Source organism: Poecilia mexicana, unplaced genomic scaffold (genome assembly GCF_051168715.1).
Source record: "Poecilia mexicana isolate PSO_F unplaced genomic scaffold, ASM5116871v1 scaffold_22, whole genome shotgun sequence".
NCBI classification, from domain to species: domain Eukaryota; kingdom Metazoa; phylum Chordata; class Actinopteri; order Cyprinodontiformes; family Poeciliidae; genus Poecilia; species Poecilia mexicana.
In genome coordinates this window covers 10,450,254-10,477,934 of record NW_028263391.1, presented here as the reverse complement: position 1 = coordinate 10,477,934, position 27,681 = coordinate 10,450,254, and the positions used below count along the sequence as shown (strand labels likewise).

Here is a 27,681-nt window from a genome sequence, read left to right as displayed (position 1 = left end):
ACGGAACCAAAACACACCGAACTGTGCAGCACATGCTAATGTTATCAAAGTCAATACGAGGCCAGCAACAGTTAGGCTAGTATAACTGACCCACTGCTGACTTGTTCAATCTTTTCTTTAAATTAAAACTTTTTCCTCACCTGTGAAATCTGAAGCCCTTATTACCATTATCTATGGGTTAACTGCTAAGCATTGCGTCCGTTGTTCTGATTCTTTGCGTGGTTGTAGTATTTTCCTGAGTACCGATATCCCTGACTCAATGGACAGCAATGTGTGACTTACGATAAATCACTAATGTCCAGTCCGGTAATATATAACCATCAATGCTGCTGGTGCTCTGTCCTTCTCTCGCACTTCCCGCTACTTAGCAGTTAGTGTCAGGTTATATTGTGTTGCATTCAATGTTGTCGGAAAAAAGAGTTTCATTGCTCTTAATGTCCGATTTGCCATAGCTATTTATTGAATTCATTGTCGCTAGCTGGGGTGGCAAGACTCTCGTTTGGGGTGGCAACTGCCACCCCATACCACCCCAGTAGATCCGCCCCTGCTGTCAAAATGTGAGGGGAAAAAAAAGAAACATGCCTGTTTACAGAATGCGCAGTCTCTATTGAACATAATATATATTTTTTTAAATGTGCCGCAGCAGCATCTCCACATCCTCCAGCAGCACTGACTGTGAGCAGAACAAGGTAGCGCATGGGCAAGCCAGCAGGGAATTATTCCACATCGCCTCACGTCTCTGAGCATGTACGGCATCCTCTCACACCGAGCCGCGAATTTAATGTGCAGCAAATCGAGGCAGCCGCCCCCGCCTCATTTTCTCCCCCCACCCCCATTTTTTTTATTTAATCATTATTTATTTAATTCATTTGCAGCCACCATCTCCCAGTCGGTGTGCTGCAGAGGGAATGATGCGGGCAGCGTGCGTCGCCGCTTCATAGGTAGCGTCTTTCTCCTTTTTTCTTCTTCTTCCTTTTGTCGAGATCAAGACGACGAATGCGGGTTCATCCCAACCCGCTGCTGCAAATACCACAGCGGATTGCATGAATTTATTTATTTAATTTATTATTATTATTATTTTAATTCCAGGCGCATCCGCAGCTTCTCTGCGAGGTGCAAGGTGTCTTTGAACCTGAGACGGAGAAGGATCTCCGGGAGAAATCAGAGGAAGGCTCTGTTTTGACTCAAGCATGTCGAGATGGTGAGTAGCCCCTAAAAAAAAATCCTCTGGTTGATATTTTTATTTATTTGCTTCTGGTATCCAATTATTCGGCTAATTAGTAGTGATTTCTGCAGGAAGGGGTGGGGGGGAATGACAGAGATTCGCCGATCTTCGCGTCTCATTTAACTCCTCCATTTTAAAGAAAATATTTCATCCACCAGACAGTTTAGATCGTGCGCTTCCACCCTCCTAATGAATGGGACTTCTGTTTTCTTGGCCGTGTTTTGCAGCTCCAGACATTTTCAGCCTCATTCAGCATCACTCGGGCTTTTATTCTGGCGTTTGGGACTCAATTAACGGCGCCGTGTCAGTCGGTGCGTAGCACAATCCCGGTGATTTTCCGCTGTTCGTGAACTTTACACAGTCAACCATTTTAAAGAGTGTCTCGAAAGCATCACGTTTTAAAATGACCTTCACTGCTCGGTAGCTGGAGATTCATTATCCTCACGGATGGAGTGCAGAGTCAGGCTCAGGCGTCCTGTGCGGATGCTCGTAAATCGGACACCAAGACCTGGCCTGTGTTTTGATGCACATGAGTGCGTCTCAGTTTTAGTGAACCTATTTTATTTTATTTTATTTTTTTATTGAGGGTATATGTCGAATTTGAAGCAGCCCTGTAGTCATAACACGGGAGCAGTTGGAGGGAAGCCAAAGGGATCAGTTGAATCTGAAAGACTCCTCAGCAGTTCCTGGTGCAGGCATGCACATCTCTACACTGAGTTCTTAGTCAGTGTTTACATCAAGCACCCTGCACCCAAAGTTAATATCCAAAATGGCATTAAAGGAAATTAGGCATTCAAACTGTTCTTTTTTTAGAAATGCATCACATGTCTTCATGGATTCTTACAAGCAAAACGTAGGTGCATATTTGGCTTATTTTGAATCCACCCAGGATCACAATTATATACATAAAGCCTCAAATGCAATGCTAATAATATTAGGATACATTTTCCTCATCTAAAACCGCAGAGAACTTAAGTGCTTATTGTAAACTTATATTTTATTAATATTTACTATTTTGTTTCAATAGCAGTATATCATCCTCATGTTGGCTAAATACCCTGGCTGCATGAGGTAAGGACATGGATGACCAATAACTTCCTCAAACTACTCTTGGCACTCCGCAAATCCTCCTCTATCAGTCGCATTTCCTTTTTGAACCAGATTGTCGCTATTTCTCTCTCTCTTCCACTCTAAGAGTCAGATTTGACCCCAACTTATCATTTCAGCAACACATTCAAGAACTTTGTAAGACTGTGTTCTTTCGTCTGAAAATCTATTTCCGAACTCACCCCCTGCCCTTCTCCCTGAAAGATGTAGAGAAGCTGGTCTGTTTCCTCCAATAGGCTGGACTATTGGAACACACTCCTTTGTATGATTCCTGTCCTTTAGCATCCATAGACTCCAGCACATTCAGAACTCTGCTACCAGGATCCTGGTTAGGAGATGCAAATATGACCACATCGCCTTAATCTTCCACTTTCCCTACTGACTGCTGTTAAAAATGAGGATTCAATGCAAGATCTAGTTGATCGCATGCCTATGCACCAGGCTACCTGAAGAATCTCATCTAACTCCCAACAACCATGATAAACCTCAGTTCTAAAGACAACGTTTAATCCCCCAAAGCTCTAAGCTGCACACGACAGGAGGCAGAAAACTTCCAGGCAGCAGATTCATGGCTGTGAAAAGCTGTTGACAGGTCGGAAGTCCTCCTTGCCGTCTCCCTAATCTTTAGTTCCCTCCAGAGATTATGCATCAAATTCAAGTCAGGATTCTGGTTGGGCCACTACTAAATGCAATACCGGTAAAATTAAAGATCCCTTTAAACTTAAGCCTCCCAGCAGTTTGTGATTATCTCTGTAGTGTAAACGCTAACAGTTTCGTATTTTTGCAAAATTAAGTCATTAATACAATCCAGCGACAAAAACAATAATATGCAGCATCATTCTAACATTTTAACATGTTTTATTTCATCCTGCGGCAGAGGTTCAGTGAAGAAGTCTGATTTGGTCGACAGTGCTCCTTCTAGTCATTCTGACTCAAAAACTGGGTCACAATTTTTAACACACTGCTTAGCTGCAACTACCCAGAATTTGAGTTATAAAGATATCTGTGTAGATTTTATGTGTGGGTTAAATAAAGAGTCCTTGCATTCAAAGAAACAGTAAAGAAGGGTGAGAATTAATGAGAATCGCGACTTAAAACGTCTGTAATGGAACTTATATATATGCACTGTTCATAACAAGACCGATACAGTAAACCTGGAAAAGTAGGGCAAGCACTACAATGGACAGGATAATGACCTAAAAAAACCCAAAAAAAAACAGGGGCTTTTTATGGCAAAGAAACTGTGTGTCTTTAACTGGTCAAGAAAGTTGTCCTTAGAAGAAGAAACGATGAAAACAAAGAAATATTCGTTTTTGTTGATGAGCTACCTCAGCCTTTCTCAGCCTTCAAGAAAGGCTGAGGAACACACTTCAATATGCTTTGGTTGGAGCTTCATCTTTTAATCTCTGGAAAATATTTGTTTGTTTTGTTTTCATATACTTTCACAAGTATTTAGAAATAAAACTGCAGATCAAAATAGCAGATTGTTGTTCCTTTTTGTAGAAACTAGTTTTGTAGAAGCTGTTCAGCACAAACCCTCATTACAGGAAAGCTGTAAGGTACAGATGAAACCAGGCACTGACATGCACTATGTAAAAATATACATACATTTTTCTCTAGTTTGATGATAAATTGGACTAAACTTTAGATCCACTAAAATGACCAAAGTTATTTCTATTAAATGTAAGCCAGAGTAAAGAGGAAAAGATTTTTTTTTAAGATTAGGTATGAGACATCAGGAAGGAAGTTGTGGAGCTCTGTTCTACAAAGGGAACTGACCCATAATCACTGGAACATCAACCAACACATTTGATGGGTGCTGATTATTCTGATGATTGTCAAAATGTAAAGTTTGTTCCTGGTTTTACAATTGGTGACTGTATGATGTTCTTATGATGTGAAGCACTTTGAATTGCCTTGTTGCTGAAATGTGCTGCAGTGGTTTGCAGCAGTGAGGATGCACAAAGTATGTAAGAACTACTCATTTTTGATACATGCTTGTGTTTGCAAAGGACCACAGCATTTGCGATTTCTGGCATTTCGGTGTGAGGAAATCTTCTTTCACATTTTTATCTTCGTCACAGCAGTGTCCCCGAGTGCAGACGAACTGGAAAAGTTATCAGTGCTGCTCCTGTAAAACTGCTTTGTTCGTTTTTCTCAAGAGCTGATTGTGCATGTGTATTGATAGTGCAGGAGCAGAACTGGATGCTCCCAGGGATGTAACCTGAAATGCAAATCTTGCAACTACACACTGAGATAATGCATCTGGACCGTAGTGTTATTAATAACTCTGGCATCAGCGTTCTACGTGTGCAGAGAATACAGAATGTATGACCTGCGAATACATTGTAAAATAATGTCACTGCCTTGAAAATGTATGCTTATTCTTTTCTCTCTTGCTGTTTTGTTGCAGTGACAGGCTGAGTTTAAGCCCTGCAATTACATTTGTCTGACTGTTAGCATTAGGCCAGAATCCATAAACACATCTTTTTTGACAGACTTTGGCTCATGGCTTGAAGCTGAGCTTCTACTTTTCACAATTTGATTTACTTTATTGTATTTAAAAGTCATTGCTGCCGCAGTAAATCAAGTTTTTGCAGATTAAAAGAATTGTAGAAAAAAATGTAGTCCTACTGTTTGTGAAACATGATGCAACAAAACTGACCCTTACGTTTTCTTTACCTTTTATGACTAATAATTATTGCCTGTAAATGAATTTCTCTTTCACCAGAATAGAGGTAAAGGTCTTTAACTTTGAAATGATAAAATGTATTGATATAAGATGTATTAATCCCTCTCTGGATAAGTTTTCCTTTCCTGGTAAAATGTTCCCACTGCACGCTGACAGAGAGCTAATTTCAAAGACCCATAATGATAAGAAAGAGAAACTTGTTAGCCTTCATGAACATGTTGCATCAGTGACAAATAATCAGAAACAAATCCAGATGTTCAAGTTCTAGAAAAAAAAACAAATCTGTGCATATATTCTAAAAATGAACTTCCTAGAACTGAATACCAGTGTACATAGAAAGCCCTATAAAAATTTGGTTATGTGGTAAAACATGTCATTGTTTTCTACTGAAATAATATATTTGATAAAGGAAAGTCTTTATTATATGTAGAGTTTTGTTTGTGTGAGATCAGGAAAGTGAATAAAAAAAATGGAACAAGTTTGCAAAGGTCAAGAACTTCCTCGATGACAATGTTTTGTGTCTAAAAAAAAAAAAAGAAAAATCATCCCTCGAGAAACGACATGTCTTTATATCTGACATGTATCCTCTGTTTCAAGGTGTTGGACAAGCATCCGCTGAAGGGTGGTTCCCATCAGGTAGCGCTGCCTCTCTTTCCCTGTAGTATCGGGTGTGGACGATGATGACGATGATCCTGGATAGATCCAGACAGACCGAGCATCGTCCTCGACGCAGTCTCAAACAGACAAAACTTTCCAGGAGCCGGAGAATTATTATCAACTCACCCGACGCTCTGAGAGGCAGCGTGGTTTCATCTCCCTCTTCTGACGACGAACGTGAGAGAGAAGGTGAGGCAGCAACACAGTCTTCTTCTGCAGACCTGTACTCTTCTGCAAAACACAGCCAGACCACGCAATAGATGATTTCCATTTTCTGAGCTTTGCCAGAGGTTTGGCTGATCTTGTCTTCTCCGGCATTTGCATAGTTAATGGTTGTGCAAATGCGAGTAATGTGGTTTACTTCATTTTACACAAGAAATCTACTTAAAAGTGATAGGGTTGGAATGAGATTCCCAATCATGATGAAATGGATCGAGAAAGCAGAAAAATGGCGGTAGTTTTACCCTTGTTTACTTTGTTCAACAATTTGTTTAAATCCTTTTTGGCTGGCAGAGGTATTTTAAAAGTCTCTCTGTGTTTTAGGTGTTCTTAATAAATGTCAAAGATATCTTCTCAGAAGGAAGAGTTTTATTTGAGAAGCAAAATTTATTTTAGTTTCAAGTCTAAAGCTAGTAACAGGTGCAAACAGAGTACCTCTGCTGTTTACTCTGCTGAGATATTTCTCGTGAAGATTTTCTTCTGACAGTCAGAAATAATGATCTAAATCAAGCAGGAGAAGAACAACAACACAAGACAAAAGCTGTTCTCTCACACCATCCTTTTTTATTTTCTTCGTTTTCTTGTAGCGTTGATTAGAGAACCAGTGTTTTCACGACCTTAAACTCTAATGTGGAATACCCAGGCATTTGTTTCAGCGTTAACTGACTGAGTTGCATATTCCCAATCTAAACGGGAAGTCTACACTGTAAACCAATGATCATGTATTTGGGATGATTATTTGGATCAAGCTAATTTTCTAGTGTTCAGCATTTTTAAATTTACAGCCACAAAGCTGATTGAAGACACTGCAGAAATTTACAACAAATGCTGGTTGAGGTTCTTTATGTGACAAAAATGTCTTGTACTTCCTTTGTCAAGGTTAAGGCTGCATGAAAGGAGAAGAAAACATCAGACCAAGTGATTTATTTGGTTTCATAAAGCTAAAGTTGAAGTTTTCGACAAGGTTTCCAAAATGATTGTTTTGGGGCCAAAACGATAGTGAGCATCACCAACTGAACCATATGCAGTGAAAACATGCTGAAGGAAACTAAAACAAAACCAACTAAGCAAATATGACATGCAAAACAACAATCACTTGATTTTCTGCGTTACTGTTATTGGATATTACACAATAAACATGTGAGGTTGTTTTAGTCTTTTGTATCACATCTAAAAGCAGGTTACTGTCCCACACAGTAGCAATCCATGAGATTAAAACCTCAGCAAATCCAGAGACAAATTTTATGAATGATGGATCTGAAGCAAAGCTGCCGTTTTTATTCAGTGAGTATTTACTCTGATGAAATGAAATGGTTCTGCATTAGTCATGGCAACACATTTCAAAACATAAGAGGCTGAACTGGTCAAATTCATTACCGTGTACTAATACGTAGTCATAGCAGATGGATAGTGTCTTCATCTTTGTGTCATCATAAACAATATAAATTTTGAATCCTACAAGGATCTCCAAAACCATTTACCATTTATAGCAGTCAGTCGGCACAACAATGTTCCAGTTTGCGAGACCTGAGCCCATGACGGCTTAAAGTGATTTCTGTTCCAAATCTAACAGGAGCTGAACAACAACACTTGGATTAAAATAATCACTTCAGCTGGTAAAACGTTTTGGTTCCAACAAGCAATCCATATATTTTAAAGGTTTAGCTTAGCTCTACAACATAGTTTGTCATTTTTTGCATGCTTATCTGTATGTTTATCAAACTCCTACATGAGAAGCTTCAGCTTTGTATGCCTATGCAACAAATATAATGCATTTTGTACTGTCACAATGTCTGACAGAATAATATCCAAGCTCCTCTGCCTTCTACCTGTGGTACTGCCATAACAAAAAAAAAAAACAAAAGAGCCAGGAAGAGTGTTTTAGCAGTGTCAATCATGCTCATGTATGCACTGCACACACCTCTCTTGCACATCATTTCCAGTACTGATGGGTTGCTCCTACTATTAATGGCAGGGAAACAGCATAAAGTTACAGGGAAACTGTTTATCCACCATTATTGGTGGTCATGTTTACTAGCCTACATATTCATGACACATTACTCTCCTTGCTGTGGGGAAGGGGAGGAAGTGGGTGTCATGATCCGTGTTTCTGTGTATTTATTTTAAGGTTTTTCTGTGTTCAATTTCTGTCCTGTGAGTCTCTGTTTCTGTGTCTTCCCCGTTTATTGATCCCAGCTGTGTCTTGTTCCTGTGATTACCCTCCCAGTGTATTTAGTCCCACCTGTTGTCTGTGTTCCTTGTCAAATCCTCGTCGTTTGTTGTATGTCTTCTGCCTAGCTCTCCAGTCGCACTGATTAAAGTCCTGGTTAGCCTTAGCTCCCAAATTCAGTCACCTAGTTGTCAGTTGCTACTGGTTATTAGATGTGTGCTATTGTTCCTGCCGTGCTGCCTGACTGGACTGTTTTGAGCTACATTCACCATTAAATTCATCATCATCATCTTTACCTGAGTTGTCAGCGTTCATTCTCACCACCACCAACCACACCTTTTGACAGTGGGAGGGTTTTACTTACCACAGCTTTAATGGAAAAGTTGTTTTTATTAACCTTCAAACTGGTGTAATGCACGGTTGAATGAAAGGGCTATGCTCACAAAGGTTTTTGAGTATTTACACTAAACACAGTGGCAGGCCAAGATGAGCGCCAGTAACTTCACTAAATGAGAGTACCAATACAGACAGCAGTATATCAGGACAGCGGTGAAGCAACCCCTCGGCATGATTCAAAGTTCACAACCTCATTATTTCCTCCAAACATTCTTGTCTTTTTTTTTTGCCTTGTAGTCCAAGCTTTGTCTGCAAATATTATCTAAATATTCTAAATATTAGTGCATTTGGACTTGTATGTAATATTTTGTTCTGAAATTTGAACTTGACTACTTAATCCTGTTTTTTTCTCCTTCTTTTTAGTCTCTAATGTTTTACGTTATAAAATCACAATAACTCAAACACATTAATTAAATGTGAGAATTTATATTACTTCCATGGCATATGTGAACCTTTGACTGTAACTGTGTCTTTGCATGTTGGTTACACAAAATCTGTAGTTTTTTTCCCTCTATTTTTTTTAATCTGTACCTTCTCTTTATCTTTTTTCAATGTCCTTGTGAAGAAAGTATCCCTAGGAAGACCTGCTGAGTCACAACCAGTCAAACCTCTTTAGGTCATCAAGGACCTGCTTTATTCTTCTAAAGATCAGAGAAGCGTCTCTCACTGCGGACCATCAGATTTATTGAAAGAGCACAGATTCATAAAGGCCATTGTGTGGATCTCAGCATGCTGCCAACAGGTCTGTGAAGCAAAGTGATTGAAGAAGCATCACTGTTCAGAGTTACTCTATAGTATCTAATGTGTTGTGCTATGCAGGATACATTTCCAAGACAGCTTTCGTTCAATAGAGAGTGAAATGAATGAATGCAAATCTTGACATTGAAACCTTTTGATTGTGTTTTCTTTTTCTCTCTTTTATTTCTGTGCTCTTCTCAGGACAGAGCAAGCCATCTGGAACTTTTCACAAAATCCTTCGACCGCTTCTGTTCAGTATTTTTATCCTTGGATGTTTTGTGACTGCCTTCTTGATGTATTTTAAGCCGTCCACCAGCTGGTTAAATGGTCCATTAGAGTCATCTGATTCCTCAAATCATGTCAAGCATGTCTTTGCAAAGAGTGACAAAAACATGACTACGGTTCTCGTTTGGCTGTGGCCCTTTGGACAAACCTATGAAATGAACATCTGCAGCTCTGCCTTCAACATCGAGGGCTGCTTCATCACAGCGGACAAAAACTTCTACAACAAATCGGACGGGGTCGTCATCCACCACAGAGACATTGCTGGGGACCTGTCCAACTTGCCGACATCCCAGCGTCCGCCGTTCCAGAAATGGGTCTGGATGAACTTGGAGTCGCCGTCGCATTCAGCCCAGCTTTCCGGGATTAATAACTTGTTCAATCTGACTCTCAATTACCGTCAGGATTCTGATATCCAAGTGCCTTATGGGTCTATTGTAGCAGCAGATACTGTGGAGGACTTTGTACCACCGAGCAAAAACAAACTGGTCTGCTGGATCGTCAGCAACTGGAATCCTGAACATGTACGAGTGAAATATTACAACGAGTTGTACAAACACATTGAAGTTCATGCGTATGGACATGCATTTGGGGAGTACATCGCTGACAAAGATTACATCCCTACTATGGCTAGTTGTAAGTTTTATTTGTCCTTTGAGAACTCAATCCACAAGGACTACATCACAGAAAAACTCTACATCCCCCTCTCTGTGGGCACAGTGCCGGTGGTTCTTGGCACGACCAGAGAAAACTACGAGAACTTTGTTCAAGGAGACGCTTTTATCCACGTGGATGATTTCAGCTCACCCAAAGAGCTGGCTGACTACCTGCTTCTTCTGGACAAGAACGAAGAACTGTACCTTGGGTACTTTAAATGGAGACGGCACTTTAAAGTAAACAGAGCCCATTTCTGGGCAGAGCACACATGCCAGGCTTGTGCTTACCTGAGACAACACAAAGAATACAGGGCATTCAATAACCTTAACAAGTGGTACTGGGGCTGATGGTGCTTAGATGGACTATGCAGCACTCATCACCTCTCTACAAAGTGGGACTCAGCACACAGAAAAAAAACAAAAAAAAACAAAACAATTACTTGATGAGACAAACATTAAGTTGAAAATTTAGATGTAATATTTAATTCAGGCCTTTTTGAAACACCATCTCATTTGTGATTGTGAAGATGTCACCTATGCAGAGCACTGAAGTCAAATGTGAAGGTAGTTTAACACTGTCGTGCATCATTTTGGAAATCTGTAGCCGTCTTTAAACATTCTTTGACGTTTACATTTGCACTGCAAACCTAACAGATGCTTCTCTTTACATTTTGTGAAGAATGATCAATGATCGTAGTAGTAATTACTCGCAGAAGGCGTGTCATTAAGAGCTTGGTTTCTGTAGTTGGTACCCAGAAAAAAAAAATTAAGGTTAGCGTGAACAACCATAGTTTCAACATTATCCAAGTCTTGACGCGAACGATGAAAATAAGTAAGGAGTATGGAGACTATCTTACCTTCCTCTCTTTTTACCTTCTTTTTTTCTGTTTAACTTCTTGTTTCAATCTATCCTTCAACACTCCCATGTTTACTTAAATCTTTTTTTTTTATTTCTTGTATTGTAAGTCTTCTTTTTCTTTCCTTTTGCCTTTCATTCTTCCATATCTTTTGTACTTCCTTCATTTTTTGAGTCCCTCTACCCCTCTTCCTTCCTTCCATTTCTTCTTCCTTTCTTCCTTGGTTTCCTCTTCCTCTTATGTTTAAATCCAAATACTCAAAGGCAAAGAAAAGACACATTTCTAAGAGGTTACTGAAGAAAATGAACAACATTTTGCGGTAAATCCTTTGAACATTAAGCAAACCACCAAACTCAGGAATCATTTCATCCCAATTAAACTGGTAACAACAACCAAACACACAAATCTGACTCCTCTGAAGAAACACCAATGATTTAGTGTCAACATTTATCAGGACCTCCAAGAATGCCGACTACTTTCCAAACTAAATGTGACAAACTCTGAGACAGCTGTGCAAAAGCCTTCTTAATGGCATCGCCAAATTAATCACAGAACCGATGATGTCACGACAACATGAACCAACGTTTGTATTTGTTTTGTCTACTTTTAAAGAAAATGATGTCCCATCAGGTTATCCCTGTGATTATGAACGTCTTTGTTAGCCTGTCAGCCAGTTTTGTCTCAGCCGATATGAATCAGGCTGATTTCGGTAACAACTAGGCCAAAGGCAGTATAACTCCGGGAAATGCAAAGCCTTTGAGATGGCGTGACTAAACTTTTTAAAAACAAAAGACAGTCTTTAACCCACCTTGACCTCCTCAAAACCAAATGATGTGTAACGCCAAAAGTCAAGACTAATTCATAGTCCAGCAGCATGTCAAGTTATGAAAAGCCGAAATTCTCTAAATCAAATTCAGTTCAGGTATAGGACTTTTTTTGCAATATGAACTAACTTTTGAATTAAAAATTGGTGTTAAGAAGGACACTCTAAAATGATCGGCTGCAACATTCAGCTCGTTGTAGCTAACATCTCAGTTTACAGCAGCTGACAGTCAATCCGTTCCAAAGGAGCCTCCAACGACTCAACACTGAAGAGCATAAAGTCTCAGTGCCAATTAAAGGTCCGTATACACTGAGCAGAAAGTGTCACTTTTTAAATGTATTTGTTTTTTACAAACCCCACCAACTTGAAATAATTACATGATTGGTTGATTTTACTATTTGTAACTGCTCACAGGTGACTAGCATTGGAACAGTCCTCTGGATTTTCTTGATGGTTCGACCAATCACAGAACTGTTGAGGTCCTTTTATCTATGTAGCAACAGAGCCAAACGACTTCTGAAACAAACCTGGCAATTTTAACCCTTACCCTAAGTTGCTCTTACTTTTAACAATATTTAAATTGCAAAATAATCCACTTATGAATGCAGGATTTTATTTCTGATGATCAGAAGTTCTTCACAAAGTGTCCATTTATTTTTATTTCAATAATTTATTAGGTTCTTTGAGAGTACTTAGAGGGCCCTGATGGGTCATCTGTTATAATGTTGCCTATTGTGGATTATGATGCATCTGCAGGTGCAAAAGATGAAACAGCATAAAATTAAAACATGACTGAGTCGATATGCCATGCTTCTCTGCAATCTCAAAATAAAGCCTCAAACATTTATTTAGAGATAAAGTTAAATACCAATTTTTGAACAAAAGCAAAACTGAACGGAAGTTTTTCCACAACCATTTTGTTCTGAATTAAAAATATTTAATAGATCGTCCATTTTTTTTTATTTTTTTCTGTGACCCATCGGAGAGTCAGTGGTTGAAAGTGGGTTTTGCGGTGCTCTTTTTCCCTCTGTTGCATGTAGCACTACAAAACAATTAAGATCACACTGTCACAGGAATAGAATTGTCTTACTTTTAGATCTCCTTTGAAAAGCTGTAAATTGGATTCCTTCACCACCCGTCATTAATGTTTTCACATTGTGTTTTTTTTGTTGTTTTTTTTTTTTTCATTTAAGTTTTAATTCTGAGCAAAAACCATGTGAACATTTTATGCAAGTTGAACTGGCAGCTTTCTTTTGGGTCAAAGCCTGAAATATATACTTTGGTGTGAATTGAACTATTTCTTCATTAGCACTGGGACCAGCGTGTAAAGTATCAGGAGCTCAGTTTTAAACTACACTCTGGCTACTAATATCAATACTGAAACAAGTGCATACGTGACATAAACTGAAGGGTTCAACTTGATAAAACGGGGCTGTGACATGAGATTATCAATCCAACTGCATTAGCGAAAGAACAGCATAAATTGTTGTAAATATTTTTACAGTTCAGATGTCTTTATAACAGTGGTATGAAGCTGAATGAAATTCTACTGTATCCTTGCGGGCGACGTTTTGAGGAATTAAGAGGCAATACACTGAGGTAAACAGTCGGAAACACTTGAAGAAAAACACAGATCAGAGACGATGCTTGTAGTGCCAGGGAATGGGAGCGTGTGTGTGTGTGTGTTTTTCTTTTTCATTCACATGTTTATGGATCAGGTGCAAATCCTGCTGGTATCACCTCAGACAGAAAGGTGTGCCAAAAAATGCAGCACAGCTATAGCACTTTTATTTATGTGAAGTTGTGTAACTCACTGTGCTTATGGGTTGTCTTAAGTGGAGCTTTTTGAGTTTATAAGCAAGGTCTGTCCGACAGAAGCTTTTGTTTACGGTTTTATAATGTATAGTTCTTTCTCCTTTATGAACATGAAGCTTTGTTGTCCAGTGTGGTCGGTAATTTTGCACAAATGGGGTTTCCGTTGTGAATGTCGTTCGTCCCATTCATCCCTTCTTCTTTTCAGATACAACGAGCTGTAGATTGTCTGTTCGGGATCGGAAGGTAGATCAGGATTTGTCTGGTTAATTTACAGACACGGAGATAAAAAAACATCTTGTACAATGAATGGGATTAAATCTCTTATGTGTGGTTTCTACTGAAAAAAAAAATCTGCCAGTTTACTGAGACATTCAGTGAGTCAGAACAAGTTTTTTGCCAAATCATTGTATTTTGCCAAATGTGTTCTAACTGTAGATGTCTACTAGTATAATGGAGAGAATAAAGATAAGGGTAAATGAATAAACCTGAATGGCGTGACCTAATGTTATATTACAAACCAAATATTTACACACACTGTAAAATAAGACACACAAAATGACATTAATTATTTTAAACCGGTCAGGATCAGCTGGTTAGACACGACGAGGATCCGACAAGAGACAAAGACAACAGGTGGGACTAAATACACTGGGAGGGTCATCAAAGAAACGAGACACAGCTGGGAACAAACAGAAGACCGAGACTCGCAGGGGAACAGGCTAATAAACACAGAAAAACCTCAAAATAAATACACAGAAAACACAGATCACAACAGTAAGATATACCAAACCACACTGACCCACCCCATGTTATTTAGTGGAAATGGGGCATAAATTAGGTTTGTAGGCTTGCGCACACTAGCTATGTTTCCATTCAATTGCCATGTGCATTTTGAGCTAAATATTAAAATGATGCAAAAGAAATGCAAATTAGTGATCTTGTCAACCAGGCTTAACCGAGTCACAGAGATGCGAATCTATTACACGCTGACACTAAATCCACTGATCAGTTATGTGAGGTAGATGTTCAGTACATCAGAACTTATGTGGAATGTGTTTCCATTGCTCTTGTTTTTTGGAAAGCCAAAAATCACCTCAAATGAACATAAAAACTGTGAAATTGAAGGGGTTATTTCAAATGCCAAGACACAAACCCATAGTTAGTATAAAGCACAGACATGCACTTCAATACACTGAAATACTTTGGTGCACATCTCTCTGATATACTCAGCTGGCGCAGTGAAATCACTGCTGTTACCAAGAAAGAACATCAGCAGCTATTCTCTGAGGAGTTTGGGGTTGGACACAGATATCAGATATCTCAAGGCTTTCACAGTAGCTATATGGTGGAGGCTGTCCTGTCTCACTGTGTGGTATGGAGGCTGCACAACAGCAAAGAAGAAGGCTGTGCAGTGCGTGGTTAACTTGCCATCCATAGCAGATATCTACACCACCAGATGCCGGGACAGAGCCTCCTCCGTCCTCCGTGACAACACCTACAGCATCCACGAAATCTTCCTTCCACTCCCCTCTGGAAGGATCCCATCAAGAACATCAGGACTGATGGACAGATTTACCCATATAAAGGAAAAAGGTAAGAAATTATTCCTAAATGAATTAAGTTTCAACATGAGCCAGTTTACAGCAGTACAGTGGAGGAAGAGCTGACAGTCTCTTCCTGTCAGCTCTTGACTTGTCTCTTCCATCTGCGATGGAAGAGACAAGTTATTTGAATAAGCTTTACTTTCTGTTTCGTGTATTTTCCCTGTGAGCCTGTCTGGCTGAATAGAAACAGCACTTATCTTGCAATCATAAATGCCAATAAATTGATTGTTTCTGATCCTGAACTATAAAAACATAAAATATAAAAAAGAACGCCCTTTCCTGTAACACTTAAAGCAATAAAGGTCTGTATATGGGTAAATAAATCTCCTACTATAACTCCCAATGACACAACATAAACTTATTAACCTCACTATAAAGGATAGTGAGGTTACCAGTTATTTGGGTTCTTGGAAGAAGGCAAAGTAAAAACAAAACCTCAAAAATGCTCCAAATGATATTCAAATGCTAAATGTCAGTATGTCTTCAGAAAGATAAATAGAAAAGAAGACAGGTCTAATAACTCTCTTTAAACGTGTATGTTACCCCATAAACCGTAGGAATTACCTTACTTCTTCACCAGATCTGAATTCCTTCCCGAGTCACAGAAACAGGTTCTGGAGTCAAATCTGTTTACTTTCATACTGGCTACAGGTTTGTGCAACTCAACGCATTTGTTTAATGAGCAGGAAAACCAGTATTTGTAAAGAAACATGGACACCTGGTGTCTTATGAGAACGCACTGGAAACAAGCTGAAGTTTACTTTAACAGCGAAAAGGCTGCAAATATATTTTTCATTGGGTGAAGCGTCTAGACAAACAGAAAACAACTACTTTTTTGTTGTGCATTAATGTAGAACAGGTGTATTAATGCTATTATATTATATGAACAGTATGATGCCAAATTTCTTTGCAAACACTTCTACTGTGTTTTGTTTAAATAAAGTGAATAAATATTCTTCTGTATAGAAAAAAAATCCCCCCCCCCCCCCCGAAATTATAGGACTTTACAGGTGGCATTATTTAAGGCTCTGTTAAATTTTCTCTTGTCTGTTTCAAGGTGTTAACACAATGTAAATGTGAAGAAAAATTCACATCAGGTAGCTCCACCCTTCTAGTCTTGGGAGTGGACGGTGAGGAGGATGTTTAGCAGAAATCAAACAGAAATGGCATTGTCCTTCCTGTTCGTCAAAAGTCTGGTGCATTATCCAGACAACTCTCAGAGGAGCTACTTTGATCTTCCTTGACTGCCATCAAAGGTAAGACAAAAAATGGCGCAGCTTCAGAATCCTACAAAAGATTTTTGTCTTCTTTTCTTATTTCCGAAAACACAGCAGAACTGCAGTAGATGCTTATGTTTTTTCTGAGCTTGATGCTGTTGGCGTCTCCGTCATACATAGCTGCAAAAAATATCAATATTTATGTGTGTCAGTTGTGGATAACTTGCTTTCTGTGGCAAATGATTTGACTATCTTGACAAAGATGGTCAAATCGTTAATGCTGAAACATTAACAGGTATATGGGTTTACTTAATACTCGTACTTTGAATTGCCTTGTTGCTGAAAATGTGCTATATAAATAAAATTACCTTACCTTAATAAAAATGAAAAAAATACACTTAGCTGTTTTGGATTTAGTGTCTATCATAGATTGGTAAATTACAAAAGTCATATTTACGAAAGTTAACAAAAACATAAAGCGGAACAGAGTTTTAATGAGCTACATACACGGTAAAGTCAGTCCAGTTAAACCTGTTGAACAGTTGCTGTGGGTCCTTTTTGGCTTGATTAAGCAACATCTTTTGGATCAATGCCAGAGGAAAAATATTTACAAAACAGTATAGATTATTTATATACTGTAATGTCTAGGGTTTAACTTGATCATTAAAACTTCTGGCCTTGGGTTTAAAGCTGCAGTATGTGACATTCATAAAAAAATAAAAAATAATAAAAAATAAATCCATATTAAAGCTTGGTGTCAGGAGGAGGGTCTGATTAGCCCTTCTCAATGTGCTGATGGTGGAGAAACAATTTACCATTCCAGGAATACAGTTTGTCTGCTATTATCGGTGGCCGTGCTAACTAGCCTGAGCATTCATGCCAGGTTCTGTGACGACAAACCAACCATAGCGAAGCAGACAGAAAGGGGGAGGGCGCAAGAGCGCGATCAAGAGGGCGACTGTTTCTGACTAAACATTAAACAGCTGCTCTTAAATGAATAACCGTTGTGCTTTTCCCACAACTTCCTCCTGGCCTGCATGGCCCTAAAAGGTGCATTCAAATCTCGAGAGGGATTGCTGTAAAGTCAGTCGTCATGAGGTTTGGGACTTTTGCCTCAAACAGATAACTCCACATTCCCATTAAAACACGGGAATGTTTTAATGGGAAAACATTCCCTGTTGTTCTGGAGGCTGAGTCCATGTGCTCTGCTACCTGCCACACAGAAGAAGGGAATGACGAGCTCCACTTCAGCCAAAGTTTTAAAATCAAGTAACGTTTCTCCAGATGAAGTGCTCGAAAGTTGGCAAGGCCCTTTGAAGAAAGAGTTTCCGGATGCCTCAAGCCCCTCGCTTCAGCAGGAAGAAGTCTTGCATCATGTGTTCTTTCTGCACCAGTGGTTCTCTAAGCATCTTTTCAACATGCTGTCAACTCCCAGATAGCGAGACGCATGAGTCCAGGGCAGAGATGAGGATCTGATTGGAATTTTTTTTTTGATTGATTGATTGATTGATTGATTGATTGATCTACCTCCATGCTGTGTTCTGTGCTTGAAGTTGAAAATGTCTGTGTGTCTTGCCCAAATGGTCAGATGTGTAAATTGTAATCTGACCTACACCTACTGATCATTTGTCTCCATTTGTCTCTACTATGACATAGTGAGGTTTAACAAATGTATAGTAAATATTTTTTGTAAAAGTTACACACTGCAGTTTTAAGAGCTCAGAATAAAACACACATCACACATAACATCAATGTTTATAATAAGCAGCATGTAAATGTCTCTTCACTTTTTATATAAAATCTTTAGACGTGTGGTGTTTAATGTTTGTCCGTCTCATTTGTTTATGTTGCATGCTCAAGTGTTGGAGCCAATCTGAGGAAGACCTGCTAATTCAAGATTGACCAAACCTCACTGGTTCATCAAGAAAAAAAAATCTAATTGTCTTTAGGAGCAAAGCAGCATCTCTAAGTGTGGATCAGCATATTTGTTTCGTTTTACGTTGATTCATAAGGGGCTTTGCGTGGATCTCGGCATGCTACCAACAGGTCTGTAAAGTCAACAAGGAAGCGTCACTGTTCAAAATGAATCTGGAATATTAGAGTTGTTGTCCTTGGCAGGATGCACATTCAGAGAATCTGTTTTACAGTTGGCCTATGAGACATAAGATAAAATCAACAATCAGTCATTGTAGTTACAGTTAGTGACTCATGTTGAAATGTAATCATTCATCATGGCTTTTCTTGTTTCTGTGCTCTTCTCAGGACAGAGCAAGCCATCTGGAATTTTTCATAAAATCCTCAGACTGCTTCTACTCAGTATTTTTATCCTCGGATGTTTTGTGACTGCCTTTCTGATATATCATAAGTCATCCACCAGCTGGTTAAATGATCCTTTAAAGTCATCCCATTTGGCAAAGTACATCCAGGATGTGTTCAGCGCAAAAAGTAAAGACCTGATCATTGACAAAAACATGACTATAGTTCTTGTCTGGTTGTGGCCCTTTAGAAAAGCCTATGAAACAAACGTCTGTGGCTCTGCCTTCAACATCGAGGGCTGCTTCATTACAGCAGACAGAAAGTTCTACAATAAATCGGACGGGGTCATCATCCACCACAGAGACATTGCTGGGGACCTGTCCAACTTGCCGAAATCACAGAGGCCTCCGTTCCAGAAATGGGTCTGGATGAACTTGGAGTCGCCGTCAAATTCAGGCCGACTATCCAGGATTAATAACTTGTTCAATCTGACTCTCAATTACCGTCGAGATTCTGACATCCATGTGCCTTATGGGTCTATTGTAGCAGCAGATACTGTGGAGGACTTTGTACCACCGAGCAAAAACAAACTGGTCTGCTGGATCGTCAGCAACTGGAGTCCCAATCATGCGAGGTCAAAATATTACAACGAGTTGAAGAAGAATATTAAAATTCAAACATATGGACGTGCCTTTCAGAAATCTCTCTCTCAAAATGGTTATCTCAATACTATGTCTAGTTGTAAGTTTTATTTGTCCTTTGAGAACTCAGTCCACAAGGACTACATCACTGAAAAACTCTACATCCCCCTCTCTATGGGCACAGTGCCAGTGGTTCTTGGCACGACCAGAGAAAACTACGAGAACTTTGTTCCAAGAGACGCTTTTATCCACGTGGATGATTTTAAGTCACCCAAAGAGCTGGCTGACTACCTGCTTCTTCTGGACAAGAACCAAGAAATGTACCTTGGGTACTTTAAATGGAGACGGCACTTCAAAGTATACAGAATCAATTCCTGGGCAGAGCGCACGTGCCATGCTTGTGATTATTTGAAGCGACACAAAGAATACAGGGCTTTCAAAAACCTCAACAAGTGGTACTGGGGCTGATGGTATTGAGATGGGCTAGCCTGAGCTCACCACCTCTTCATAAATCAACACTCAGTAATCAAAACGTGATTATTTTTTGTACAAACTGAACATTTTTGAAGTAATACTCATTTGAAGCATGGCAAAGAAAACATCTCACTTGTCACTGTAATGATGTCAAGCAAAATAGTTTAAAGCTGTTGTGCATATCTGTAGCAGTCGTTTAGTATATTGTTTTAAGTTTACATTAGAACTGAGGATCCAACAGATACTTGTCCTTCTATTTTGTGACGAAATATGTGCTTACTTACATGTGCCTGATCCATTGTTTAAAAGTTTCGTCCTTCCCATCTTAATTTCCGTCTTCAAATTAATTCTACTTGATGTCCTCAATTTGTTTTCACTATCTTTACTTTCTCCCTCTTTCCTTATGGGGTTAGGGTTACATGTTTTATATATTTTGTGTCAGTATTTCATAAAATATTTTTGTGCAAATTAATTTTAATTAGTTGAAAGCAAATTTTGGCCTCACTCTAAATTCCTTAAAAAATAGCTATAATTTTTACACTCACAGTTCATGTGACAGCATTGCATCATTTTGTTGGTTATGGGCTTTATTCATTGTTCTTTTTATTGTTTTGCTTTTGGTAGTTTTCATTTGTCTTCTTTAGTTGAGGGAATAGGTCAGTGAGTTTGATAATAAAAGTACTTTTCAGCTTAAAAAATATTTTTACAGCATATTAATAATTTAACTGTGTCAAAACACATAAATCGTGAAGCGCAAATCGCCAGAGAATGTTTTGTCATGTCCTGGCTGCAGAATGGAAACTGACCAAGTTAAGCATGTACAAGTAAACATAACTTTCATCTTATTGTTCCTTAATACAGTTTGTTTTTATGTTATTGCACTTAATAATGATCTAATGAAAGTTAAAAAGTTAATATGAACAATTATTGTCTATTCAGTTTTTTGCGGGGGGGAAATGCCAGGACATGTTCTTACAACACAGTGGAAGACATGCATGCAATCCCACATTACAAGGAACCAAAATAAACCAGCTGACACCCCAGATACTTTATTGTTATTTTACATGTATTTTTTACATTTGTAACAAGTAGGTACCTGAACGGTGACTGTATCAGTGGCGCATTGTCATATCATTTTTTGGTAATCTGTTTTTTTTTTTATTATATTACACTTTCAGTTTCTCTGTTCATTAGTGGTGATAAACATAAATGCATCCCCAGCCTGTCTTGTTGCAGTACTTAAACATTTGAGCAACTGTAGACAGTTTTCTGCCTAAATTGATGAAACGTGTGATCATTGGTCCTTCTGTGTAATATCTTAAAAGAAATTTAATAAAAATCTTCAAACACCAATAGATTCCCAATAGATGTTGTTCTTGGCACACCTTTACTGCACCCTACTGCATCCTAGTAGTGAGTGAATGTGTAAGATTTGAGTTATTGGGCAAGCAACTTTGTGCTGTATTCAATAGACCTCAACAAGGGATGATAATGAGCTTTCTGACAGAACGCCGTTTTATCAGTGTTATGTAACCCGCAATTAGTCAATTAGTAAAGACTTTTATTGTTGCGGGCCCACTTCCTGTGTTGCCCCAAATTCTTCAACTTATTTAAAGCCCCGCCTCCAGCGCAGTTTGAACTACATCACCTGTTCCATTATGATTGTGGCTGGCTGTTTGGCATCTTGCTGACAATTCATCCTGGAAATTCACCCAAAATCTCTGAATCCACAGATTTGATCTTTTGGTGAGTTTGGTTGTGTGATAGCACTGTTTTTAGCCTGAAATTTCTGCTCGATTGCTCATTGGAGCATTGTTTTATTAGAACTGTTGGCGTTCTTACCTGGGCAAGACTGTCACAGCTGATTGTGGTCTAGTACACCCCACTCTCTTCACAAAGGTAACCTAATCGCTGGTATTGTGCGTGTTCTGGCACTGTTGTAATGAAATGTATTAAAATAGGATGTAGCTACATTCAAATTGGGTAACACTTTATTTGACTGGTATTGAATAAGACCGTCATGACACCCACATAAACATGACATAACACCTGTCATGAACATCAATAAGTCTTCATGAATATTTATGACTGTTGTCATAAAGCGTCGTTCGGTAAATTATGACACTTTTAATACAAAGTTGACATTATTCACAATGTCTTCATTATGACAACTTGACATTAACCTCGCCAAAAATGTCTTCGTTATGACAACCAACATGGCGGTCTTATTCAATACCCGTCAAATAAAGTGTTACCTTAAATTGATATTGCGCAATACATTTTTGTTTTTCTCATTTTGCTTGAGTATTTGAGTTAATTTATTTTTTAATTTATTTAATTAAATTATTTTATATTTTGAAAGTTAACTTTGATTTCAACTTTAACCTTTTTTAGTTTGAAATATGATTGATATTCTTTTTGTTTAAATTATGGTTAATTTAATCTGACTGAAATGTTTAGTTTAATTATTAGATATTTAATAATCCCGACCCCACTGAGGGACAAGGGTGAAGGAAAATGGATGGATGGATGGATGGATATTTAATAATTGCATTTGTTTGCACATAATTGTTTAAAACACTTAATGTTTTTTTTTTGGCCTTTTAGGTTGGGTTTTTTTATTTCATGATGGATCAGATCCTCAGATCCTCTTTGAAACCGATGGCGAGCTAGGAAAAGGACAAGAACTCTGATCTTTGAATATATTTATTTTGAATTAACTTGTCTCTCACTGTGTATTTGTAAGTCTTTGTTGATGTTTGTTTCCCCCAAATCACTAATATATATACATCAAAACTAAAACATTGCTTTGTGTCTTCATTCACACCTCGGGCTCCTTAAAGAACCATCTTCTGATGCTGCTTTTAGTAACCATTAATTGCCTAGCCCATAACTGTTACAGTTACATGATCAAAAACAAATCCAGTTCAAGTTTCAACCGCGGTCCACCAAGCATAAATAAAACTATAAAGGCATTTCCAATCAGGTAGGCCCATCTCTTGACTTGTATTGTCTTGGGTGTTGATTGTGATGAGGATGTTGTCAGAAAGATTCAGATGAGACACAGCCACTCTCCAAGCAGTCACCAATAGATGTGTTCCTTTCTTCTTCCTTCTCTGCAACTGGAGGTAAAGAAGGTAACATAAATATTCACTGCAGACCTGATTCTTTTTTTTTTTTTTTTTTTTTTGTAAAACAGCAAGGAAGTGCATTTGCATCTTTTACAGATGTTGCTGGGCTGGGCATCTCCACCAACAACAAAATAATAACAGGTTTTTATTAGTGTAACGAATTATATGGCACATTATTGTGCAAACTGTCTTAGGAATATGAATAGTTGTAACATTTTAATCAATGAGCCATAAAGTCTAAATTATATTAAGAAAATATGCAACTACTAAGTAACTAGGAATAAAAAATAAGAGAGCTACCATTTTTAACTAGTGCAATTCAACCACTTAGGCAGTGTGTGTGAATTTTTTATGGCTTCATAATTAGCGGTTTCAGATAAATACCAGAAACAAAGAAAATGACCCTGACAGTTTTCCAGTGTTGCTGGAAAACTGGTTTTCCAGCATTTAAAACCACATTTAATGACTCTGGCATGCTATAAAGTTGGAATTCAACAAGGTGGATCCACCCATCCTTTTGTACTTTTCATGGGTAAACGACACCTTTGAGTTAATTGGGGATGAACCTCAAACACAGTTTTCTTGCGTAACACAAGAAAACTGTGTTATTCATAGTTGGCTTGGCTGATATCTTACTGGATGTCAGTAAGTGCCACGCTCAAACAATTTTCTCCAAGTATGGACATGATGATGATGTCAAACCATCACAGCGCTAATCAGGAAAGAGCAGTGTCACCCAAATGATTGGAAAGGTACGCAGGTTGGCAAAAGAACAAAGGCCAAAGATCTTGTGAAGATGCAGGCTGAAGCTGCTAAGACAACGTGTCCTGTAACAACAATGGTTGAAAAGGACATTGGTTCTGACACAAATGGGAGAAATCAGCAATTACCCTAAACATACAGCCAAAGGGCTTGAAGGAAAGAAAGTCAATGTTTTAGAAAATGTGTATGACAGCGAGGAGACCTACCAACCTGGCTCTGTTATGCCAGTTCTGTTAGGAGGAATATGCTCCAAATCCAGCAAACAATTGTGAGAAGCTACAGGAAGGAAATCCAAAACATTTGCCCCAAGTCTTACAACTCAAAGACATTGCTAACAAATACAAAGGTAATGTCTTCAAAATCTCTGATTTTGAAGACATTAATTAACAAAAGCTCTGATATCTCATTGTTGTGGCATTTAGTAAATAGAAATAAGTTATGTCTTTCCATCTAACTTAAAGCAAGAGACGTTTGGTCTTATCTTACTTTAGACAGTGAGGGAAAAAAGTCATATGTGTCTTTGTTAGGTGTATGTAAACTTCTGGTTTCAACTGATTGTTGTTGAGAGACAAATAGAAGCTTTCAGCATCAAAAATATGATCTGAAAACTAAGTTTAAGTGTTAGTGTCAAAGTAAAAGCCTTGGTAGGTTTATAAATATAAGAAATGGAGAAGAAGACAGGATTTAAAAAAAATCCTAGTCTGATTACAATAGCCAAGCGATTAACTCAGAAATATTTCAATGAACTTTTAAAACCTTAATGTGTTTGTCAGTTAATGATCAGTCAAAAAAATAAATAAATAATACTCTCATTTTGTCGGGATGACGGCATTTGCTAAAGTGCAAGTGCAGGCCTGCATGCTCAGGGTTGCATAGCTCTTTGTACACAAAACATCGTTACGTGCCTGTTTTCATGGTGCAGAAACCACTTGTGTAAATCAAAACATCCCACAGAACATGAGAACGGCTAGAAAGCAATCTTGTCCAAACTTGATACTGAGGAACTGAAGCGATAATATTTAAATCAGGCACAGAGGGGAAAAAATATATATATATTGTTGATATTCATGATGTCAGCTTTGCAGAGTATAGAAGTCAGATTATACGGTGTTTAACACCGTCATGAACAATTATATGTTGTGAGAGCCATATCGTCAGATTGAGGGGAGCAGACTCTGACGGAAAAAAAAAAAAAAAAGATGAGACCTTGAGGTTTCTAAACTGTGCACTGATCTAAATATTATATCGTATCTGAGACTGTATGTCAAATTATGACCTTGAGGTATGTTGACTCAAATGCATCATAAAAGGGCAGAAAAGGGATATATTTACACTAATGATGAGTGTAAGTAAACGTCAAACCAGAGCTGTATCTCTGTATCCATATTAAATAAAATGTGCTTAATCTGTTATTTCTTGTTCTCTGTTTCCATGCTCACCTGAAGGTGGCATCGTTAAGAAGACCTGCAGATTTAAGATCAACGAAACCTCCGAAGACCATCAAGGACACATTTTCAAGTGACGCTAAAACCACCGGAGGGTCTCTGAGTGCTGGCCGACAGATTTGTTCGAATAACACCGATTCATAGGAGTTTGTTTGGATCTAACCATGGAGCCAACAGGTCTGTAAGCAAAGTGTTTAAAGAAGCTTTTCTTTTCTGAATTTATGTGAAAATGGGGTACATGTGCAGCTGATTTTTTTAGTTATGTTAAAAATAAATTATTTTCTGTAAGAACCTGCAGTAATCAGGAATAAATTGAGGAATATTGACAATTAATAATTTTCATGTTTTTTCTTGTTATGGTGCCCTTCTTAGGACAGAGCAAACCATCTGGATCTTTGCACAAATTCCTCAGAATGGTTCTCTTCTGTGTTTTTATTCTTGGATGTTTTGTGACTATCTTTTTGATGTACTATAAGCCATCCACCACCTGGTTAAACCATCTACTAGAGTCATCAGATTCCGCAAAGAGCATCCAGCATGTTTATACCGCAACCAGTGAAAAAAACATGACTATAGTTCTTGTCTGGCTGTGGCCCTTTGGAACACAATATGATACGAACGTCTGCAGCTCCATCTTCAACATCGAGGGCTGCTTTGTTACAGCAGACAGAAACTTCTACAACAAATCGGACGGGGTCGTCATCCATCACAGAAACATTGCTGGGGACCTGTCCAACTTGCCGAAATCACAGCGTCCCCCGTTCCAGAAATGGATCTGGATGAACATGGAGTCACCGTCGCATTCATCCCAGCTTTCCGGGATTAATAACTTGTTCAATCTGACTCTCAATTACCGTCGAGATTCCGACATCCATGTGCCTTATGGGTCTATTGTAGCAGCAGATACTGTGGAGGACTTTGTACCACCAAGCAAAAACAAACTGGTCTGCTGGATCGTCAGCAACTGGAGTCCCAATCATGCAAGATCAAAGTATTACAATGAGTTGAGAAACCATGTGAAAATTCAAGCGTATGGACGTGCTTTTAACAACTACCTCTCTGACAAAGACTACACCCCTACTATGTCTAGTTGTAAGTTTTATTTGTCCTTTGAGAACTCAGCCCACAAGGACTACATCACTGAAAAACTCTACATCCCTCTCTCTATGGGCACCGTGCCGGTGGTTCTTGGCACAACCAGAGAAAACTACGAGAACTTTGTTCCAAGAGACGCTTTTATCCACGTGGATGATTTTAAGTCACCCAAAGAGCTGGCTGACTACCTGCTTCTTCTGGACAAGAACCAAGAAATGTACCTTGGGTACTTTAAATGGAGACGGCACTTCAAAGTAAAGAGAGCCCATTTCTGGGCAGAGCACACATGCAAGGCCTGTGGTTACCTGAGACGGAAGAACGAATACAGGGTATTTAATAACCTTAACAAGTGGTACTGGGGCTGATGGACTGTGCAGCACTCATCACCTCTTCATAATGTTGTACTCAGAGAAAAGTCAAACTGATAATTTAATGGAATATTTACATGAAGAGTGCGAGTAAGCAAACATGAAAAAGAATGTAAAGTTAAACGTGAAAGCAGTTTCTTATTTTTGGGAACAATGTTTGTACTTTATTTAAATGTTATTCTTACATGCTTTTATGTCAGATTTACACGTCTAATGCAGGATATGTCTTTGTGTGAAGAAATATTGAAGCCACTTTCATAATTGTGCACATGGGTGTTATAAGGAGAGCTGGATTGTTAACTGATCAATCAATCAATGATCAGTGAATGGGATTTGGTTTGCATCGTCTCTAGATAGTCTCATTATTTGCTCAAATTTGTTTCCTCATATGTGAAAGATGTTACTGTTTGTAATATTTGCCTCAATTGAAAGTGGAGATCCCAGCGGTGAGTGGAAGTTGCTGTTAATGCAATATTGTTGTTTGGTTAGAAGATGCACTTCTTTACTTTGCACTTCTTTTCTGCAAGGGTCTGGTCCTTATCCAGTGTGATGAAGTTACGACTGGATTTCTGAAGAAATAAATTGTGCTGTATATATTTTTAATATTCAAATCTTATTGTAAGAGTTTGGAAAGCAAATGGAGCTGGGATGTAACTTTGTTGATGATGCTTTATGCAATTAAGAGGTTTTAGGTAAAAACTGAGAGACACTTAAGCAGGACAACAGATTACAAGCAATGCTAGTAGCGCCAGAGCATAAGGTAGTTTTACATTAAATTTGTAGCAGACGGCAGTCTGCTTTCATTGCCTTATTGAGGAAGTTTTGCCAAAATGAGCCACAGATTTTGGCTGGTCCAACATAAACTTTTTTACAGTTTTTACTGTATAAAAGCAAAGTGTCATCAGTGTATTTGGAAATTCCAGGGGAAATACCTTTTTTCTACGTTTTATGGGTTTTGTGTTTTTGCTAGATGTGCTCTAACTGTGGATGCGTGTGTGAATGGAAAAATGAAGTGAATAAAGGTACGGGTAAATGAGCAAACTTGAATAAA

At 38.5% G+C, this 27,681-nt stretch overlaps 3 protein-coding genes across 4 annotated transcripts; all 3 read left to right on the top strand.

The window, feature by feature from the left end:
- Nucleotides 1–602: 602 nt before the first annotated feature.
- Nucleotides 603–14,121, top strand: fut9a (fucosyltransferase 9a). Its single transcript, XM_088002611.1, has 4 exons — nucleotides 603–1,201; nucleotides 5,622–5,870; nucleotides 9,032–9,208; nucleotides 9,406–14,121. The coding sequence occupies exons 3-4, from the start codon at nucleotides 9,196–9,198 to the stop codon at nucleotides 10,488–10,490; spliced, it is 1,098 nt and encodes a 365-aa protein (XP_087858737.1). The 5' UTR covers nucleotides 603–1,201; nucleotides 5,622–5,870; nucleotides 9,032–9,195; the 3' UTR covers nucleotides 10,491–14,121.
- Nucleotides 14,122–14,907: 786 nt separating this feature from the next.
- Nucleotides 14,908–21,182, top strand: LOC106906618 (4-galactosyl-N-acetylglucosaminide 3-alpha-L-fucosyltransferase 9-like). Of its 2 annotated transcripts, XM_088002473.1 has the most exons (4): nucleotides 14,910–15,230; nucleotides 16,299–16,497; nucleotides 18,319–18,504; nucleotides 18,721–21,182. In XM_088002473.1, the coding sequence occupies exons 3-4, from the start codon at nucleotides 18,492–18,494 to the stop codon at nucleotides 19,821–19,823; spliced, it is 1,116 nt and encodes a 371-aa protein (XP_087858599.1). In that variant the 5' UTR covers nucleotides 14,910–15,230; nucleotides 16,299–16,497; nucleotides 18,319–18,491; the 3' UTR covers nucleotides 19,824–21,182. The 2 variants fall into 2 exon arrangements, with proteins under 2 accessions (XP_087858598.1, XP_087858599.1); XM_088002472.1 differs by having other exon boundaries at nucleotides 14,908–15,230; nucleotides 18,319–21,182.
- Nucleotides 21,183–25,167: 3,985 nt separating this feature from the next.
- On the top strand, nucleotides 25,168–27,681 carry LOC106906607 (4-galactosyl-N-acetylglucosaminide 3-alpha-L-fucosyltransferase 9-like). Its single transcript, XM_014971950.2, has 2 exons — nucleotides 25,168–25,344; nucleotides 25,540–27,681. The coding sequence occupies exons 1-2, from the start codon at nucleotides 25,332–25,334 to the stop codon at nucleotides 26,625–26,627; spliced, it is 1,101 nt and encodes a 366-aa protein (XP_014827436.2). The 5' UTR covers nucleotides 25,168–25,331; the 3' UTR covers nucleotides 26,628–27,681.